Source organism: Pipra filicauda, unplaced genomic scaffold (genome assembly GCF_003945595.2).
Source record: "Pipra filicauda isolate LSUMZ 115617 unplaced genomic scaffold, ASM394559v2 scaffold51_size4534324_pilon, whole genome shotgun sequence".
Classification (NCBI taxonomy): Eukaryota; Metazoa; Chordata; class Aves; order Passeriformes; family Pipridae; genus Pipra; species Pipra filicauda.
In genome coordinates this window covers 302,126-321,522 of record NW_024104665.1, presented here as the reverse complement: position 1 = coordinate 321,522, position 19,397 = coordinate 302,126, and the positions used below count along the sequence as shown (strand labels likewise).

General features: G+C 42.8%; 1 protein-coding gene across 1 annotated transcript; it reads left to right on the top strand.

Annotated features, from left to right (window-relative positions):
- The first annotated feature begins 2,464 nt into the window (after positions 1-2,464).
- UTP25 (UTP25 small subunit processor component) lies at positions 2,465-17,956 on the top strand. The gene is made up of 12 exons (XM_027714494.2): positions 2,465-2,820; positions 3,983-4,022; positions 5,209-5,458; positions 6,199-6,405; positions 8,475-8,563; positions 9,909-10,319; positions 11,388-11,607; positions 13,634-13,836; positions 15,025-15,207; positions 15,840-15,952; positions 16,359-16,604; positions 17,405-17,956. The coding sequence occupies exons 1-12, from the start codon at positions 2,720-2,722 to the stop codon at positions 17,649-17,651; spliced, it is 2,310 nt and encodes a 769-aa protein (XP_027570295.2). The 5' UTR covers positions 2,465-2,719; the 3' UTR covers positions 17,652-17,956.
- The last annotated feature ends 1,441 nt before the right edge of the window (positions 17,957-19,397 follow it).

Genomic DNA, 19,397 nt, shown 5'->3' with positions numbered 1-19,397 from the left:
TCATTGGTTTCAGGGGTTAAATGGAAGTCAGGATGAAGGAAAAGGGGGTGACAGTAGACATTAAGCTACAGGCCCAAATCTTGTAAACTGCTAGAAAAACCATCTGTTATTGTCAAAACAGTTGTGACTAAATGGTCACAGCAGCAAGTGCTGGCATTCAGAGCATCACAAAAGACTGAGATTAATGCATTTTTAATTAGTGAAAAAAAAAGGCAGAGCAAAACTCCACGGAATATTGTGAAATATCATCAGAGCCAGGATTTTGGAAAGAGTGTACAAAAAATGCTGAAGTCCAAGCTATAACCTTACTGCCACCAAGGTCCTGTTATTTCCCCTTTTTGTTTAAACACACAGGAATGTGGAGGTTTCCAACTGCTCACTGCCTTAGCAGCTGCACCCAGATTCAGTCCCCAAAGAGCTCCTGAGCTCTCACAATTCAGCTCTGAAGAGATTCCTGCTCTTCCTGCTGTCTTCCGATGCCAAATTGCAGAAGCTGATAAAAAACAATTTTGCAACATACAAATAAACCTCCTCCTGACAGAGGTAGGATTGATTGGCAAAATCTTTCCTCTTAGTGTGGCTGCCAACTCCACATAAAAATCCTGGTAGTTGGAAATTGTTTATTTTAGTCAGTGTTACATAACATGTTGTCTTTGACAGAGCCTGCTAAGGGAATTTCTGCTGCTGGGCACAGCCAAGTGCCACTGACGTCTCTTTGCTATGGGGAACTGGGTAAAGAGGGTCAGTAGAATGGATTGGATTAAGACAATTTCCTCCACACCGCAGGGGTTTATTGAAGGGGCAGACAGCAGGATTAACAACTCCCTGAGGCTTCTGTGTAACTGAAGTGCTTCCTTGCTTCAGTCACATCCATAGATGCCTTCAAGTCAAGATAGACAAGAAGACAAGATAGTCAAGAAGCTACAATCAGCAGCTGCTAAACCATTTTCCCCTAAAATACTCTCTGCCTCCATCTTATTTGGAATTCCCTTGCTCTCACTTAGTTTTTGTACTCACAGAGACAAACTGAAACCTGCTGTGTGTGCTTTGCACATAACAACACCATTTATAGTCTCTCCTTACTAAAGACCAGAGGAGTTTCTGCTAGATCATACAGAAACACGGGGCTGTAAGGAATATAAAGAACTTTAAAGTCAAGAATTGAGTTTGAATTTATTTGACACAACGTAAAGTGGTTTTCTATAGAAGTGTTTATCTCCGTGCACAAAAAAGTATTATTCAGCAGTAAGATATTTGAAGATCCAGAATTTTGTGTGTTTTCATTTGAAGCTTTTGATTTTACCTTTCAGAATAAAGCAGTCTGAACTTTAAGTACTTCTGTTGGGTCTCTTCCTCTAGGTTTTATTGTAGAGGTTTTCCCAGAACATTTGTAGTTTTTAGCAAAGCACTGCAGATCATGGGTCAGCTGAGGAAGATGCTGGATCTCAAGTAGTGTGTACCTGAATAGGCCATTTGCAGTGTTCCTCAAGGTATGGAGAGGGTGGATCAGACTGTATTTAGATCATCACTGCTTCTGTAGCTAGAGATTGGAAGTGACATTGCATTGATCTGTAATGCTGTGAGAATTAAAAAATTTTATCATAGCAGTAAAGCTCAGAGCATCCTCTCCATGATTCATTGACTCATCCTCATTAATGTGTATAAATATCTAAAGGAGGGGTGCCAAGAGAATGTATCCAGGCTTTTCTTGGTGATGCCAAGCAATAGGACAAGAGGCAACTGGCAGAAACTGATGCTCATGAAGTTCCACTGGAACATAAGAACCTTGCTGTTCAGGTGACTGAGCACTGGAACAGATCGCCCAGAGAGACTGTGGAGTCTCCCTCCCTGGAGATATTCAAGAACGATCTGGATGCAATCCTGTGCAATGTGCTCTAGGACGACCCTGCTTAAGCAGGGAGGTTGGACCTGTGGTCTCTTCCAACCTGGACCATTTCCAGGACAAACGCCCAAGCTTATCCAATCATATCCCCAATGTACGCGAAAAAAATATACTTTATTATGTAATAATATACATAAAATATATGTTATGGTAATTATACACAAAAGCTTGCAGTGCAAAGAGAAACGGAGAAGGTCTTCGCCCTCCGCCCTCCCTCATTACAGCCTGGGCTTCATCAGCACCCGTCCCTCCGTGCGGGGCAGCCATCGCCGTTCCTTCGGCTGCTGGGAGCGTGGCCGGGGGGAGCAGCCCCGGGCACGGCGGAGCGGGGCTGGCGGGGTGCGGGGCTGCGGTGCCGGCTGCGCTCCGAACACGCTGCTCGGCGGCCTCAGCCCCGCTACGGCAGCGGAAACGCGTCACGGCCCCTACCAAGCTTGGGGTCACGGAGCGCATCTTCGGGACTGGGTCTGGATTTGGGACACAGTCTGGGACCAGTGTTCCCTGCCGGCATTTCGCCTTCCCCAGCGGGGCTCGCAGGCACAACCGCCCGCCCCGCTCCCCTTACGGCTCGCTGGCCGACGGCGGGCGGGGCGAGGCGCGGCCCTTGGGGCTCACCCCCGGCCTCCGCCGCTCCTTCCAGCCGACCCCCGGCCCCGCCTTCCCCGGGCATGAGACACCCGCCCCCGGCAGCACCGGGGCGGTGCCGGGCTGCGGGGACCGCCCCGCCGGGCTGCGGGACCGCCCCGCCGTGCGACAGAGACGTGCCCGGGCCGCCGTACAGCGCGGGGCATCCCACGTGGAGGGAGCCGGGCCGGGATGGGGAAGCGGCGGAGCGGGCGGGAGCTGCTGCGCAGCCTGAGCAAGAAACAGAAGAAACACCTGCGGGAGTTCGGGGAGGAGCACCCGTTCTACGACAAGTGAGTGCCGGGGTGGGCGAACCCGAGGGAGGGAGGGAAGGAAGTTGAGGCTGCATGGTGCGCTGCCGCTCGTAAGCCTGGTATCTCGAGAGGAGAACGGAAGGCAGGAAATCTGGGCTCGGATTTTCTTGCCCCAAATGTCATGGGTTCTTGTGGTGCAGCCCGGAGGCTGTCGAGAGGAGTGAGGAAGCGGAGGAGTGCGAAGTTGGCCCGTTTGACACCAGGCCCGTCCCTTGGCTTGTCAGGGCTCCAGCTTTCCCACTGTTTGTTCCATGCCCCTTTCTGATGCCGCGCAGGCTGTGAAAATTTAGTACCGAAGATCTGTGTGATAAAAGCCATGCTCTCCTGGGCAGGATGCCCGTCTGTCAGAGAGGGCACCGTCCTTTGGTACCCCCGTGTAAATTTGTGAAGAGCGAGCTGCTCAGTCCAGATGCTGTGTGACCTGGTGCTGCTGTAAAGCCTTGGAAGCCTGCGAGGAAAACATTGCTGTGTCACCAGGTTAAGATATGCCTTTAGGAGAAGGCACACAGTGCTGTTCTTTTTGTGTCCCCTGGGACCCTCCTGATCTGTGTCGCTTGGGATGGAAGGCGGAGCCCTGTCCTGCTGGGAAGAGTGTCCTGCTGTACAGTGACGCTCAGTCCCACTCAAGGCTCTGCATCTTTTTGAAGTAGTTGAGGTTAGTTTAAGCTCAGCTTGTGTACAGTGTCTTGTTTACAGAACTGCAGTCCCAGCACTGGTTAATTAATGCTATTTTTCCTGTAGTTTGTCTTTTTCCCACTTCATAGGTCAATATTTAGTGCTAAAGATAGGCTCTTGCTCTGGTTAACTTTGTAAAAACTATCCTTGTAGCTAGCTTCTTTTAAGTTCCTTTTATCACCTCATCTTCTGATTAAAGCTGGATTTTACTTCAGAACTTTTATTGATCTGTTGTAATGGTTGGGCACTTAGGCTTTGTGTACAGGGTGTAGTATCATCTTAGAGGGTGACCCTTCAGGGTAAGTTGCAGTGTTTTCTTAGGGAGAAATGTGTGATGCTTTGGTTTTAAACTTTCTTTTAACTTCTTTAAACTTGTAAAACTCATCCGTTCACTCTTCCCCTCATCTCTTTCATCCTGTATATAACTTCATTGACAGAGTAAGATATTTCAGTGCTTTCTTTTCAGGGTTTCTGGAAGACCAGAAGCAACTCAAATATGTGAACTGGTAATGTATTTTTTTTTCCTTACTTTCACCTTTGTGTAGTTCAGTGAAGTGAAAAACTTTACATTTCGTGTTACCAAGTTATTCCGACTGATTAAGTTGTTCCATTTAGAAAACAAGTATTTAGGAGAAAAAAATGAATGTGATTTTTGTGTAGCTCTGAATTGTTCTCTACAATGTCTAACTCAAAACTGTAATACCATGAGAGGGCAGAAGCAGCAGGAAATAACAGCAGTTCTTTGGTTTTTTGCATATTACTTAGTTACAGTGAAAATTATATCATGCTTTAAGTTGTTTTAATAATGTTAATAAACTTAGTGTTGCATGAGTTAGGAGATGTTTCATTCTCTGTTGAACAAAGAAATATGTTAATGCTCATTCCTCTTCTTCAAACTGCCAGTGCTTTACCTTTCAGTCAGGATTTGGTAACCTCCTGTATCATCAAATTAATAAAACACTTCAGAGTCTTAATGTGGAAAAATTTATTGCTCTGTTTCATTTTTTTCCTTTAGCAATTTTGTGCAGTAATATACTATGTACTGATTTTTTTCCTCTTGGAGCTGAGAGGAATTAAGAAAGGAGTAAATGATGTTGTGCCTATATTCCTGTTTCACTATAATTTTGTCTATAATCTGGACACTGGCTTGTGCATGCTCAGGACAGAACTGGCTCTGACTCTGGCTTGTTTGAAGTGTAGGGCTGTACAACTGGGTCAAACCTGACCAGCGCCCTGGGGAACCATTGTCAACTGACAGATATTTCACTTACTTTCTTGAAAGCCAGAAGCATTTCCAGTGTGCTTGTCTCTTGTAGGGGTGCCCTTCTACGATTTTCAATCTCTGAGTGGTTTTCTTAGAAGAATGTAGTGCTAGTTCAGTAAATACCTTGTCTGTGGAGATCAAATGCCCTCACTTTGTTGAGACTGAAAAAACTGGATTTTGTGATGCTCCAAGTCAAATCCGTGCAGAACAAGGCACTTCAGACTGTCTCCCAAGATGCTTTCAAAATCTAAATGGAGGTGTCCAGCATAACTGATGGCATAAAATGGTGGCTTTCGAAAAATTCCTTTGCATCTGCATAGGGGTTGCATGGGAGAGGGGAAACATAACAATGGAAGTAGAAGTAAGGGTAATTGCCTGCTGCCTAATTGTTACTGTTGTTGCTGTTACACTCGTGTTTTCCTTTCCAGTCTGAGAATTCTGATAAATCGAGTGCAGAAAGCGATTCAGAGACTGAAGTGGAACAGGTCTCTGTATATCATAAGCTGCTGGCTACCCTGAAGACCTCTCCTGAGTCTGAGAGTGAGGAAGAAGAAGATGAAAGTGAATCAGAAGAAGCTGGGGAAAGTGAGGCAGAAATGGACAGTGAAGGGTCCCAGGAGACTGGAGAAGCAGATGGAGGTGAAGAAGATAAGAATGATGTACCAGAGGAGGAAGCAGGTAGTTTGTCTTTTCCCGTGCTTTGGTAAATGTTGTTTGAGTAACATGGTTTTAGCCAGGATCCTGGTGTAGACTGACTTGTTGGCTGGGTGCTCTTCTGCCTTGGAGACTCTGTTGCTGCATTGCCTCTGTGTGGGTGGGAGCAGCAACTGCTGAAGGATTTAGCAGGGGAAAGGGTAGCTGTGCTCATTTTCTGTCAGACAGCCCACTGCTGCTTCCTCAGATGTTGTTTGTGCGGCAGCACAGGGGAAAACCACATGGAGCAGCATACCAGGGGTTCTCACCCACTCATGGGAGACACAAGCTGTTCTCTTGAGCAGCATCTGGCTTGGCTGCTGCCACCGAGAGGAGGGAAAGGTTTGCCTCATAGCAGAGGAAAGAGTATGTAAACTGGGAGAAAACCTCCACCTTTATGATGAGGTATCCTCATTTATGAAGTCTGCAAAAAAATGCGGGGAGAGAGGAGTCAAGTTTTAATTATTTCCAGTTACTTGGGGTCTTTGGAAACTAAAAGTTTTATTCATCAAAGACATTACTTTTTTAATTTTCTCTGGGGAAACACATTTCGTATTATGTAACATTTGGCATGCTAGCCAAAAGTCATCTTTGTTGTACAATACAAAGCCTGGTTTTATCTTTTTTGATAGAGTATTGGGAGAAAAAGATCAGTAACTCAGAGTGAACAACATCTACAGACAGTAACTTTTCCAGGAGAAAATAACCCATTTCTCCCTTGACAGCTACAGACACAGCAGAGCAGACACTCGACCAGGAGCAGGATGATGGTGCAGATACCTCTTGTGACCCACGTCATGGAGTAATTGAGGAGTTTACTGATGTGAAACACGAATCTGAATTTAGCTTGGAAACCAATTTCATGGAAGAGGAGAGTGGGGATTGCAATGCAGATACAAGAGACAGCAGTTCTTCACAAGCTTTTTCAGAAGGTAGTGTGTTTGTGTTTAGGGATCTGCATTTAGAAGAGTATCTGTAAACATATTTAAATTATCAAACACCTTAAGGATACTCTGTGTAGCTTCCACGTTCTTCCACTACATTATTCATTGCATTGCCCATGTGTGAGCTGGTTCCATAAGGAATACAGTTGTGTAGCTGAACCATTTGATTTCTGTATCCCCTGTGGACTGGGATTCATGCATGGTTTCTGCTGTGATCGATAAAGCTTGAAGTATGAAGATCCAGAAATGTGTGTGGAGGGTGTTATCTTGTTCTGTTGCTTTAACAGTAGTTTTAAAAGCCAGTGTAATAAGAAGGGCTCTGCAAGCCTGCACTTGACTATGGAAGATATTTTTGGCACAAACAGCACAGGAGATAATCACAAAGCTGACCTGCGAGGGCATCCTTCACAACTCAGTGGAGTTAGAGGTGAGATTCTGAGAAACTTGGTGCAACCACAGTAATTTAGACAAATGCTCTGGGCTCTCAGAATTTTGAAGGTTATGCAGAGGAGTCTGGCTGCACCAGGATCAGGAAGGTATGAGCCATCAGCGGAGCATGTGTGGTGTCTTTTAAGGTGTAGCCCAGAATGTGGGTACATCTGAGCTCCAGTGTTGGAGTCATCCCACCATATGTAATACAAATAAGTTGCACAGGTGTGCGATCGCTCAGCGATATCCCATACACCGGCACTTGCCGAGCTTCTGCTCGTATTTTATGCTCTGTGGCTTTAATATAAGATGGCATAGTTTGAGAGGGAGAAATATGTTTGTAGCATCCCTAGTGATGCTGGCTTGTCATCTTGGAGCAGCAGGTGACATTAGATCTGGGAGGCAGCCTGGTTGATACATGAAATGTGTGGAAGCATCAAAGGGCCATGTGATAGAAAAAACAGCTCGTTCTTGTTACCATAAGAATATGACTTACTTAGGCTGTTGGCATTGCATTTTAATGAGAATGGTAGTTCTCCAGCTGCATGATAAGTATCCTAAGAGCTTTGTTCCACCTATAAATGATGCACTACTTCTCAGTGGGTTCGTGTAGCTTGGAAGTGTCTTTATAATCTATTACAGAAAACGAGTCACCTAAGATAGCAGAAAGGGGATGAATTTCTACTCTGGCCCTGAGCTCACTAGGATTCCTGAAAATGCATCCCATTCTTCCCTCTACTTTATGTGAAAAATGCTGGAATCAGTAAAACTCAACTGAGAAGTGAGCCTGTAGTACAATTAAACGATACTCTGTTCATTTGTGTTGCTGGGAAGATTTTCTCAACAGTGTCATGATTAGCAAATGTCTTGACTTTTGCCTGGATAACTTGTATGTGGGCTGGATATTTGTTGGCAAGCACTGGTGTTCCTAATTAGTTTTCTTTATGCAGCGAGCGCTGCTGTGCTGCAAGCAGGAAATAGGGCCTGGCTTTCAAAATAAGCTTTGCATGTGACTTTGTGTGTGCCAGTGTCTTTGAATGTAATATGATTTAACAGTTATTTGCCTCTTCTTTCCTTTTCAAAAAAAAATGCTGATTAGATAGATCAGACTTCTGCTCACTTCAGGCAATTTTTGCCTCCCTTCTCCATAACCCCCCTAATATTTTCGTACTTTATTACAAACTGTGTTCATATCACTGGCCAAAGCCCTGGGCAGAACTGTTTATAAATTAGGAAGGGCAGTAAGTTCACTTGGGACTTTACTATTGACAGCCTTTTTCACCTGCAAGCGACGGATGTGTTCAAGCTAAAGGCAAAAAATTGTCACAGTGTTTTCTACTACATATTGGTTTCCTGTCCAACATTTGTTTTGTGCTTGAAAATTCTAGTACTTCCCTAAGTGCTTCTTTTTCTTTTTTAAACGCAATCTGTCAAATCTGTTCCCTCTGTTCTTGTAGAGAGAATTTGACACCCTTTCTCTCATCTCCAAATGCTTTGGAATAACTAGTTTTAATTGTGGTATTTCAGCATGGAAAATGTTCGTCTCATTTGCAAATCCATTCTGAAACTTGATTCCACTATTAGCTGCAATAGTTCTCAGGCTATTTTTTTGTTGTTGTTATAAATAGATCCATTTAAACAGCACATGGACAAAGAACTTGAAGAAAAAGAAATAGAGAAAATGTCTACCCTTCCTAAAACTTCAAGTCAAAGCCAGGTAATAGTGTTCTGTACCCTTACAGAGTTCCTAAAGATGCCTGGATTAAAATAATTCTTTTTTTATATAAAACTTAAGTAGATTGTAATTGTTATTATTAGCTGTTGGCACTGGAAATATCAAGATTTTGTCACTGTTGTTGTCGAATTGTTTTCTTATGCACTTAGTGCTGTGCAAGAGTTGAAATCTGAAGTCTGCTGTTCTGTAGGCACATGGTGACACATCTGAAACACGTGGCTGTAGAGTTTGATCTGTAATCCCAAAACCTTGACATAGAGTAGAAACAGGGCTTGTTTCTGAGTGTTGACAGCGTGATGCCAGGGATGTGCTCTGCAGCTGAACCTGAGGTGACCATGTGCTGTTTTATAAATACTTGTGATGCACTTTCACATTCTTGCTTCAGGGTGGCATTGACAAGCCGGTGGAGGGGAATTTAATACTTATATTGTTAATTCTGGCCATAATATGTGAATAATATGTGAATTACAGTACCAGAAAGTCACCTCATTGCTTAACAGAGAATATTGGTTTTCAAAATACTCATTTTTAGACAAATCTTTGCTTCCTAACTTTTTCACATCTGATTTTGTTTTGGAGAGTTGCCTTACATTCTGGTCAGCCATATGCTGGGTGACATTCATTGGAAGATATCCAATGGTTAGTTAGTCGGAGAGAAAGCTGTGATTTTTTAAAAAAGTTTAATTTTTTTCTTTTTTGGGATACGGTGGCCAAAATTACCAGTGCCACCTGAAGAAGTGCATGATATATCTTTGCTTAGTGGTGTAGCTACTTTATGGGGATAGTTGGGAACAGCTTGCATGGCAGAAGGCTTAAAGTTTAGAGTTTTTCCCTCTTACATTGATAGCTGTTGCCCTCAAAATCAGAGAGACACCCAGCAAGATTTAGCAATTGAATCACAACTTCTGGGATTAGCCTCTAATGGGTTTGTTTTCATCTTTAAATAATGTAGGTACCTCAGTGTGGCCAATTGGTAAGCATAGTTGGAGTCCAGGGTTTTCATTTTTTCCCTGGGTTGAGCCACTGATTTGCTGGGTGGGTTAGGCAGAAAATTGCATCCTTCCTCAGTTTTCTGTAAAATGAGAACAGTTATAGACACATCACTGCAAGATCCATCCAGGTCCGCTGAGCTCAAGTTTATTGTTATTTACCCTGGCAGACTCTAAAAGAGATTGTATATTGAAAAAAAGGATTGAACTTATATTATGAAAAGGTAATTTCTGAAATTTCATGAACTTGATTAAACTGTCTGCTCTGGTGACATGCCTTTAAGTATACAGAGTTGGGTACATATGACTCCTCTTTGTTGTTGGCTTTTTCTTTTCAGTGGCCAAGACTGGGCCAACTAACTTTTTCTTCCACTTTGGAGAAACATAAAACTTTGAAAGCAGACAAAGAAGTTGATGTGAAACAGCTTTATCTCCACAAGCCTTTAGAGTCCACTTGGCCAAAAGTGAATAAACAATTTCTCTCCTCCGCGAACAAACCAAGCGATTCCCCTTTTACCCCGTTGCAAAGAGACCTCTTCTGTATCATGAATACATACCGGGACTTGTTCTATCCAGAAAGAAATGCTTTAACAAATGGAGAAGAAATCCGTCATGCTTACTGCCTGCATGCCTTGAACCATGTTCTGAAGGCAAATGCCCAGGTGCTCAGCAACAATGCCAAGCGAAGAGACCGAAAGCCAGGGTCCGACACAGATGACTACAGGGATCAGGGGCTCACTAGGCCTAAGGTAAGAGAGCTCCATTAACATGATTCCCCAGTCCCCACCCTGGCTGCCTGTACAAACATCCTGGTAGTTTATACAGAAGTATTTCTGTTGCTGCTCCCTCAGGTGACATGTTTCTGGACATGTGGCTTTCCACATCCCTTTATCGTGCCCAAAAGTTGTCCTCTATGGCCAGGGCAAGTGCCCCGCAAGAAGCAGTGGTCACGGGGTTGTTAACCAGCCTGTCTCTGTGCCGAGCCATGAGTTTGACTTACCTCTTTGTTTGTCCCCATGTCGCTACAGGCTGTTACCTTTTCCTGCTTCCATATCTAAATCTACTAGCACAGACAGGTGCTTCCACATCAATCTTCACCATTAGTGCAGGTAGTGTAGGCTGTCACCCAGTGTGGTTTGTGCCAGAATTTTTTTTGTCTTTATGCACTTGTAAGGACTTGCCTGCATGGAAGGACCTTTCTGTACCTGGGAGACCTCAGGGAATCCCATTGTCAAGGCTACCTGTCATAACTGGGGGAGTGGACCCCAAACCAGTCCTCCCTGGATTCACAGCATCCTCTAGTTGATAACCAGGCGGATTCAACTATGGCCAGCCTGTCACCGGTGTGCCAGCTGCCTGTTGAACAGTTCCAGAGTCGGGTTTTAGTGTTTGCTGCACACCTGGCCAATGGCTTTGGTTTCTGTGTTGACTCCCCTGTTAGACATCTATATTTCAGAGTTCTGTGCAGAGACTGTTGCCACTCACCCAGAAGCCAGCCATTGACCCCATCTCTGTATGGCGAGAGCTCTTGCTTGCCTGGGGGCAAGGGGGAACAGGAGAACGTGCTTAGTTTTCAGTTCCCCTGTATGGTATCCTGGGTGTGAGATGGGGAACCAAGCTGAGCTGCTGGCCAGTACCAGTTCATGTGCACACTGCATCCCATTGTATCCTCCTTCCCCACTGCATGTCAGATTTGTTTTAATTGTTGGGATGCCCCTCGGTGGCATATCCAAGTAAAAAAAAAGAACTTAACATACAGTTAACTGTGAGTGTTCATATTTTACAGGTTATTCTGTTGTAACTATTGATCTGTGCAGGTGCTGATTATAGTGCCCTTCAGGGAATGTGCTCTGCGAATTGTGCATATTTTCATCAATCTTCTTGAAGTGAATGACAAAAAAAAAATAGATGTAAGTAATAAAAAGCGCTTCAAAGGGGAGTTTGGCTCTGACCCGGAAGAGAAGCCCCCCAACCTGAAAAGACCTGAAGATTATGAAGCCGTCTTTGCTGGCAACATTGATGACCACTTCAGAATTGGTAATGACCTACTGAACAGAGAGGTTTTAACTGCGAAGTAACAAGATCTTCCCAAATGTCTAGGAGCTATCAGGGCTGAAGTTCTGGCGAGATTCTAGGCTCTTTGGTATTCCTGCTGTTTTTGCACTGGCAAGTTGGATTTTTCTGAAAATCTTTCTTGCCTTGCCAGAACTTAAAAAGGAAGAGAAATTAGAAAAGTAATTATTTTCGCATCAAGTTCAGAATCATTTAAAATGCAATGACTGCTTTATTCTAGAAGGACTGCCCACACCTCATTTTGAAGATAGCCTTGATTATGCAGCAAAGTCTTTCATGTTATAAAAAAAAATCTTTGGGGTTTAATCAGCCTGTTCACAGTGTCTCTTGTAATTGGTAATGGTTGGAACAAACTTAAAGCTCAATACTGAGCAAAGCAGTTTTCTGCTTTTTTTCCCGTGGTTTTCATGAAAAGCAAGGGAGGCAGCAAGTAGGAGTGTTGGACCAGCAGCAAATTTGAGACTGTTTCATAATATTGTAATCTTATGCTGTTTAGTAACTCAGTATGCAGAGAATTAGCTAGTGGCTTGGTTCCTGGAGCTGCCAAGATGAGAAGGCAGTTTTTTTAACTTAACTTGACAGATCAGAGGCTTTTGAAATATTGCGCCTCGGAAGATAAATTGGCACCCCAAGAAATGTAATGAAGATTACAAGCAGGTCACACTCAGTCTTTCTTTCTTCCTTCCCCAGTGAATATCTCTCAGGCTGAGAGCATCTTACTTTCAGTAGCATAATAATTTTCCTTTTAGTCTTCTCCCATAACGCAGTCTGCTTGTTCCACTTACTAGGTGTTAAGAAATGCTTGAACAAACTTTCAGTGCTGTTGCTTGCAGAAGCAAATCATAGAAGCAGAAAAATTTCTCTTTCTTACTGTGCCTCACACCCTGTTACTTCTGCACAAAGATCTAATTTAAAGCACATTTGTTATGCCTTACTGAAACCACTCTTTCACATTTTTAAACAGAAAAAAGACTTGATGTTGCTAAGCTGTGTATATGCTCTGACAAGTGATATCTTCTTCCTGGAAATTCAACCAATTGTACCTTTCTTTTTTTCTTTTTTTTTTTCCCTTTTTTATCATTGGGTTAAAATAGCAGTCGGGACCCCCACCACTGTCTGTCTGTGTGAAATTCTTCAGTTGTACTTGTGATAGTTGGCTTCACACAGACAGAGAAAGAAGTTGGAGAGACTCCTTTGTTGGGCAGACTGTAGGGGTCGTTTGAATGTGGTCTGGACTAGCTGGATTTTTAAGATCAGAAAACTGGGTTCTAGCAATATTGCCATGTAGTTATGACACAAACTCCTTTGATTCCTTCCCTTTCCTGTCTATAACGTGAGAGATGATGCATAAGCTGCATCAGCATGTACCCTGCAGCATATGGTGTGAGAAGCAGCGGCAGGCAACGTACAAAACTGGTTATGCATTGGTCATTGTAACATGAAGAACCTTTACCTTCGTGGTTTAGTAGCAAATCTTGCAGCTCTGTCAATAAAGGCAGTTATATAGTCAAGAGGTCCGCACCAAATCTTTCATGACAGATTAAAATAACAGTAACTGTAATACCTAAAGGCAGAGACCAAAGTTTAGGATTTAGGGTGAAATGAGTAGTTAATAATTCCTGGCTTTTTTTTTTTTTCCTGAAGTACTTCAGCCCTCTCATCTCCCTGTTTAGCAGAAAAAATATCACAAAAAAAATATGTTTCAGTCAAAAAATTTTGTCCAGGTTCTGAAAAATCTGGAAAAAAGTACTACTAAAAGACTTTGCTGAATTTCATGAAAATTTTCCAAGTGCTTGACAAATGGGGGTAGAGTGGGTAAGTACTTTTTGAGGACAGAAGAGTTACCAACAGATTAGTTGTGTCCAACTATTATCATCAGTATGTGTCAAGGGAGAGGAGGTGTAGGGAGTTACTGTTACAGAGCCTGCTAGAAGAATACGGTTGATAATTGATCTTAACTAAGAATTTGCCATTGGTTGTTGTTGGACAGGGGTTGCAATTCTTCAGAAGAGTATGAGGCTGTATGCACCATTTTACTCATCAGACATCATCATTGCCTCTCCCCTGGGGATGAGGACTGTTATTGGCGCAGAGGGGGAGAAGAAGAGAGATTTTGATTTTCTGTCGTCAATAGAAATTCTCATAATTGACCAAGCAGATATTTACCTGATGCAGAACTGGGAACACGTTCTGGTGCGTCTTCCGTATGTATTCATTTTTGTGTTGTACTGTGTCTCATTAGTCTGGTGTAACTCGCTTTTGGCAGGGAGCAGTATTGCTGTTTTTTATTGACTTGATTCCAGACATGTATGTTTGTTCCTTTTTCTCCCACCACCCTGATATTTTCCTTATACTAAGAATATTCTTTCTACAGATTTTGGTAGTATTCAGCACCTGTTCTTTATAAATCTTAGTGGTATATTTCATCAGAGATATTTTTTGGACAGTTTTAATTATCTTGCAGGATGAGATAGTGATGATTCTTTTAATCACATCTAAGAGAAAATATGCCAGCTGTCTGACTGCCCAGTGTCTCAGTCAGATTGCAACCATGTGAGGAATCTCTACAACCTAATTCAGGTTCCCCCAGAAAGCAATAAGAGCTGCTGCATGTCTCCATTGACTGCCAAGATACTAAACCTTAGTCATGTCCATAGTTAAACAGTATGAACGGTTTTGTGTACATTTAATGAAAACAGAGCTTTTGGATTGTGGCTAGTATGTGGTAGTACCTGTGCTTTTTGGCTTTTGGTTAATAAAAGTTTTCAGGACAGAAAGGGCGGGGATTTTCTTCCCACACAGAAACACCTTTGAAGTACCTGGACCAGGCATTTTGACTGCATGATGTTACTGTGCATTTTGAATGAATCCAGAAGGTGTCTTCTTTCCTCATGAGTCCAAGGAAGGGCATATGAGTCTACATGATGTGCAAAGAATGAGTCCTGGAGCCTGTTTCCTGTTTTTCCCTTTAGGTGCAACTAAAGGGAAAAATGAGGTGAATTTCTTCACACGCACCCAAATTCTCCCTGAATTTGGGATGGGAGCTGAACTGCACTTGGGCTTCTTTTAGCTCAGAAACCTTGGGCCCATTGGCTTTAATACAAACAAATCCATTATACTTGCCCCGAGGAGAAGATTGGAAGCAAAGGTTACTGTTACTGGTGACTAAAGAGATGGTAGCTTTCAGTTCTGTGGCAGAAAATCAAGTAAATTACTCTTGCTTTGGTCAATAAATTCCAGACAGTTGTGTCTTGGGAGATACTGTTGTTTTATATGCTCTGCTGTCTTGCTGGTCCCTGCCCTCTTTCTCGATGCAGTTCAGGCTTTTGCATGCAGGGTGCAGGGATGTCAGTAGTCATGTGTTTCCATCTGTCTGTGTAGCACCTGATGAAGCACATTAACCTGCTGCCTCTGGATTCCCACGGGGTAGACTTTTCCCGAGTGCGAATGCTGAACCTCAACAACTGGTCCAAATACTACCGGCAGACGCTGCTGTTCAGTGCCCTTCTGGACCCCCAGATCAACTCTGTCTTCAACAAACACTGCTTCAATTACGTTGGGCAGGTGAGCTCACAGATGAGCTGAGAGATTTCTTCTAATGCTGACAGAAGGGAGGGGGAGAGGAACAGAAAACCCAACGTGCAGAAAAATTCCATAACTCAGTTGCTTAAAGACTGTGCCAATCATTTCACTTACCCAAGTAATGCAGTCTGATTCTCCATGACGCTACATGCTGTGCCAGAGGCATGAAGAACTACTCTTTATGCAGCCATTCTTGTTTGATCCTTTTCTTTCATGGATAACTGCTGTTTTATGTCAGAAATCGGACTTTTTTTTTTCTTCTTAATTTGACACACAGAAGTTATCTTGTTTTATTTATGTTGTTGTTAAGTGGAGGGTTCACCTGCTTCCTTTTTTTTTTAAATTTCCTACTGTATAAGAAGCATGAATTGTTAGTACTTTGAAAGAAACAGGAAAAGTAAAAACCTTAGTAGATCATCTCAAATATATCGAAGTCAGGGCATTAGTAGTCATTGTGTATTTAGCAGATCCAGTATGTGTATACATGACAGTAGTTTTGTATTGGAACTTTCCTAAAAACAGCCCTGTGCACCTCTGGCAGATGTGAGTTCCAAGCAGAAAGCTGGCTGCCTTTGGCATGCTGCTTCCCTTAACATCCTACTTTCTTCTCGCAGGTGGCCGTCCGCAACGTGCCACTCGTTGGCTCCATTAGCCACGTTGTGGTCCAACTTCCTCATGTTTTTCGGAGATTAGAAGCTGAAAGTGTAACTTCTGTAATAGATGCAAGGTACTGTGTGTTTCAGACTGTTTTGCTGTGCCCTAATGACTGCAGTTTTTTGCATACTGTTCCCTGCAGAGCACACTGTGTTTTCACCACAAGTAGGATGCCTTTATTAGTCCTCAGGTGTAGGCTGGGCTCTGCACACATGGAGGGGAATACTGGCCTTCTCCTTCCCAAAGGCGCATGAGAATAAAGTCTGGGAAAGGAATATCAGTCTCTGCCATGATTGCATAGTACTGATGAAGCCTTTTATCCTCTATGCATGTAGAAATCCTATGAAGTTAAAAAAAAGAAAAATGTTTAGAAAATCTTCTGTAGTCTGTTGTAGGATGGTATTTATGTTTGAGGTCATGTCAGTATCAGAAAGCTAAATCTTAGCTCTGGTTACAACATACTTGTTTTCTTAACTGAGGTTTCAGTTTTTCATCGACAAAGTCTTGCCCGAGTACCGCGATGCCATCATGTCACACACGCTCATTTATGTCCCATCATACTTTGACTACGTGCGTCTTCGAAATTACTTCAAGAAAGAGGACCTGAATTTTACTCACATTTGTGAATACACTAAGAAAGCTGCTGTCTGCAGAGCAAGGCGGTTCTTTCTCAAGGGAGAGAAGCAGTTTTTATTGTTCACTGAGCGCTTCCACTTTTACAAAAGGTAAATTGTGGACCGAGTTTTCCCTCTGAGTTGCATGTGTGCTGTTTTGAAGGCTGAGTCTGACCTTGATCATAGATGGACTGTACTGCTTTTTGAATCTGTTGGATCTCTCTGAGGACATCTTTGACTGAAGTAAGATCTGTTGAGTTTAAAGATTTTGCATGTTGTCAGCAGTCCCTTTGCAGAGACTTTAATACTTGGGTATGCGCAAGGCTTTATTCAGGAAGGTAAGTGCTGCCATGTTCCACTGATGTCGGGACAGGATGATATAGCTTGCAAATGGGGTTCATTGGGCCTTTTATTTGTGTTCATCTGTGCCACAGTAGTTGCATAAAATTTTGGAAAAGGGTGTGTAATTGATTCAATAATGCAGTACAGCAAACTGAGGCCACTTGGAAAATTTGCTACGTCCTGACTGGAGCTGTTTACAAGTTCCTAATGGAAGAGGATTTTTTCTATTAGCAGAAGATGTTTGGGCAAGTACAAAAAGTTTCATGAGTCTTAGTCTGATCAGGCTTCACTGTCTTAAAATCCAGGCTAAAGAGGCTGGCTACTACATAAGTTGGTGGTGATCAGTACTTTAGAGGAAGTCACTGTGCCTGACAGTGGTAGATTTCCCCGGTAAATTCCACTTCTCTATTTAGTCTTCAGTCCATGACAGAGGGTTTGTAGAGTTGAGTTACAACTGATGAGCACTGAAGTTGATGGAAATCGGAAGAACTGTACAAGATTGGTGGTTTAACATTCACATTTTGTAAAAATTGGCAACAAATTTACTTCTTTGCTTTTTCCTAATACAGGTATACAATAAAAGGCATTAGGAACCTCATTTTCTATGAGCTACCAACATACTCCCACTTCTACAGTGAGATTTGTAACATGATGAAGGCCACAGACAATGGAGTGGATGCTACTTGGACTTGTACTGTGCTCTACTCCAAGTATGATGCTCAGAAATTGGCTGCAGTGGTTGGCATAGATCGCACAGCTCAAATGCTACAGTCCAAGAAAAACGTGCACCTCTTTGTTACAGGAGAAAATGAATAACTCATACTACAGACTGGACAATTGGATGGACCTGCATTTTACTCCTAATGCAGTTTTTTATATTGCTTTTTTTAAAAGTGTTAAACTTTTTACTCCCTTTTTATTAAATATTCTGTTGAAATTGTTCACATAGTATTAAATTTTGTATTTCAGTACTCTGCAACAACAAAAAACGAAGGATGGCATTCAAAAAAGCAGGGGCTAGGAAGTACTCTCTGTACAGAAACAAAATCAGTCCAGAACTATTCTTCTTGTATATTGAAAAACTCACTGGTCAATAAAGAATCATGCTGTGATAAATAAGATTTTGACTGTTTTCCTTCATTTTCAGGTGTAGCAAACTCACTTTCTTTTATCAAAGGAAACATTTTCCTCTAATCTAGGGTAAGAAATATGCCCAAGTATTTAATGAGTCACTATTCTGTAAGCCTACACGAGGGAGGTGCAGGCAAAGCCTCTTCAACACAGATGTGTTGCTGAATGAGAGGTGGACTTGCTTCAAGTTGACACTTTTGAGAATTCATGAATGTGCTTGGTTGCTTATGGACAGCATGGAAGTGTCACGGTGCTGCCTGTATTTTCTTTTCTTCTTCCAAGAAGCTAAGCCTAATTTAAAAGGAGCTAAAAGCAGAGAGATTAGTTCTTGTGAGCACGTGCTAGGACAGTGGGAAAATTGTTCTCTGTAGGGGCAGGTGAGCCCTGCATCAGCCCACATGCTGGAAGGAAACAACCATCCTGTAATAAGCTTGAGGGAGTTCTTGTCTAGGAGGCTTGAAGTAAATATAACAAAGGGAAATAAACTCCTTGAGTAAACGAGGCACATGATTTTTGCCAATTTTTGTCATATGCTTGAGTCCTGTATTTCTCAGAGGCTAGTAATCATTTAGTAGACATGAAAATCGATGCAGTTTCTTTCTTTGCATTGTAAATAATGATGATTATTAATTTTACATACCTCTGCTGTAACACACAAGAATTAAGAGCCAGCCCAAGTGAAGTTTTTCTTGTGAACATCTGTACAGCACAGACGGCAGTAGCAGCAAACAAGGATTTTTCTTGTATGGCCCAGGCTGGATGTGGGAGAATTGTGGCTGTGCATATGAAAACAAGCACATGAAATAGGATTAAGGAATTTTCTTTCTACACCGGATGTACTTAGCAGAGATGAATGGCTGACCTCTGAGGAGGCTAAAGTGGGATAGCTGCTTAGGGAGATAACGTGGTGCAGTGCAGCTACTGTTTAAAGAAGCAGCAAGAGTTTTGTGCCAAAGCCTTAACTGCAAGGATTCTTCTGCCTCCACTGAGGTTAATAGCAAAGTGCTTTGTTAGGAGTATGGCCAAACTGAAGTCAGAGGCCCTCATGATTTTTATATCAACTACCTGGGTTTGTTCCTAAGACAAGTATACTTGGAAATGTGAAATGTATATACCAGTGCCACATTTCTAATTTTGATTATTAACTATAACTCACTGATTGCCAAAGCTGTGTGTAAATGCCTCTTCACTGCCTTCAGCTGGTGCTCGGAGCTGCTGGCACAAAGTTGGTGTGTGACTGCCCTTAGAGAGCTCACATATGAGATTTTTGTGCCGTGACAAATTCTTACTTTAGTAAGGACCCTCATAAGCCAGCACTAGGAATCTTGTCTAGGAGGCTGTGCTAGTGGGTCGGATGGATTTGGTGATACAGGGAGCCCTTCTCTGTACTGGTGTGAGGGTGTTTCTGTTCCCAGGTGCTTCCTCCTACCC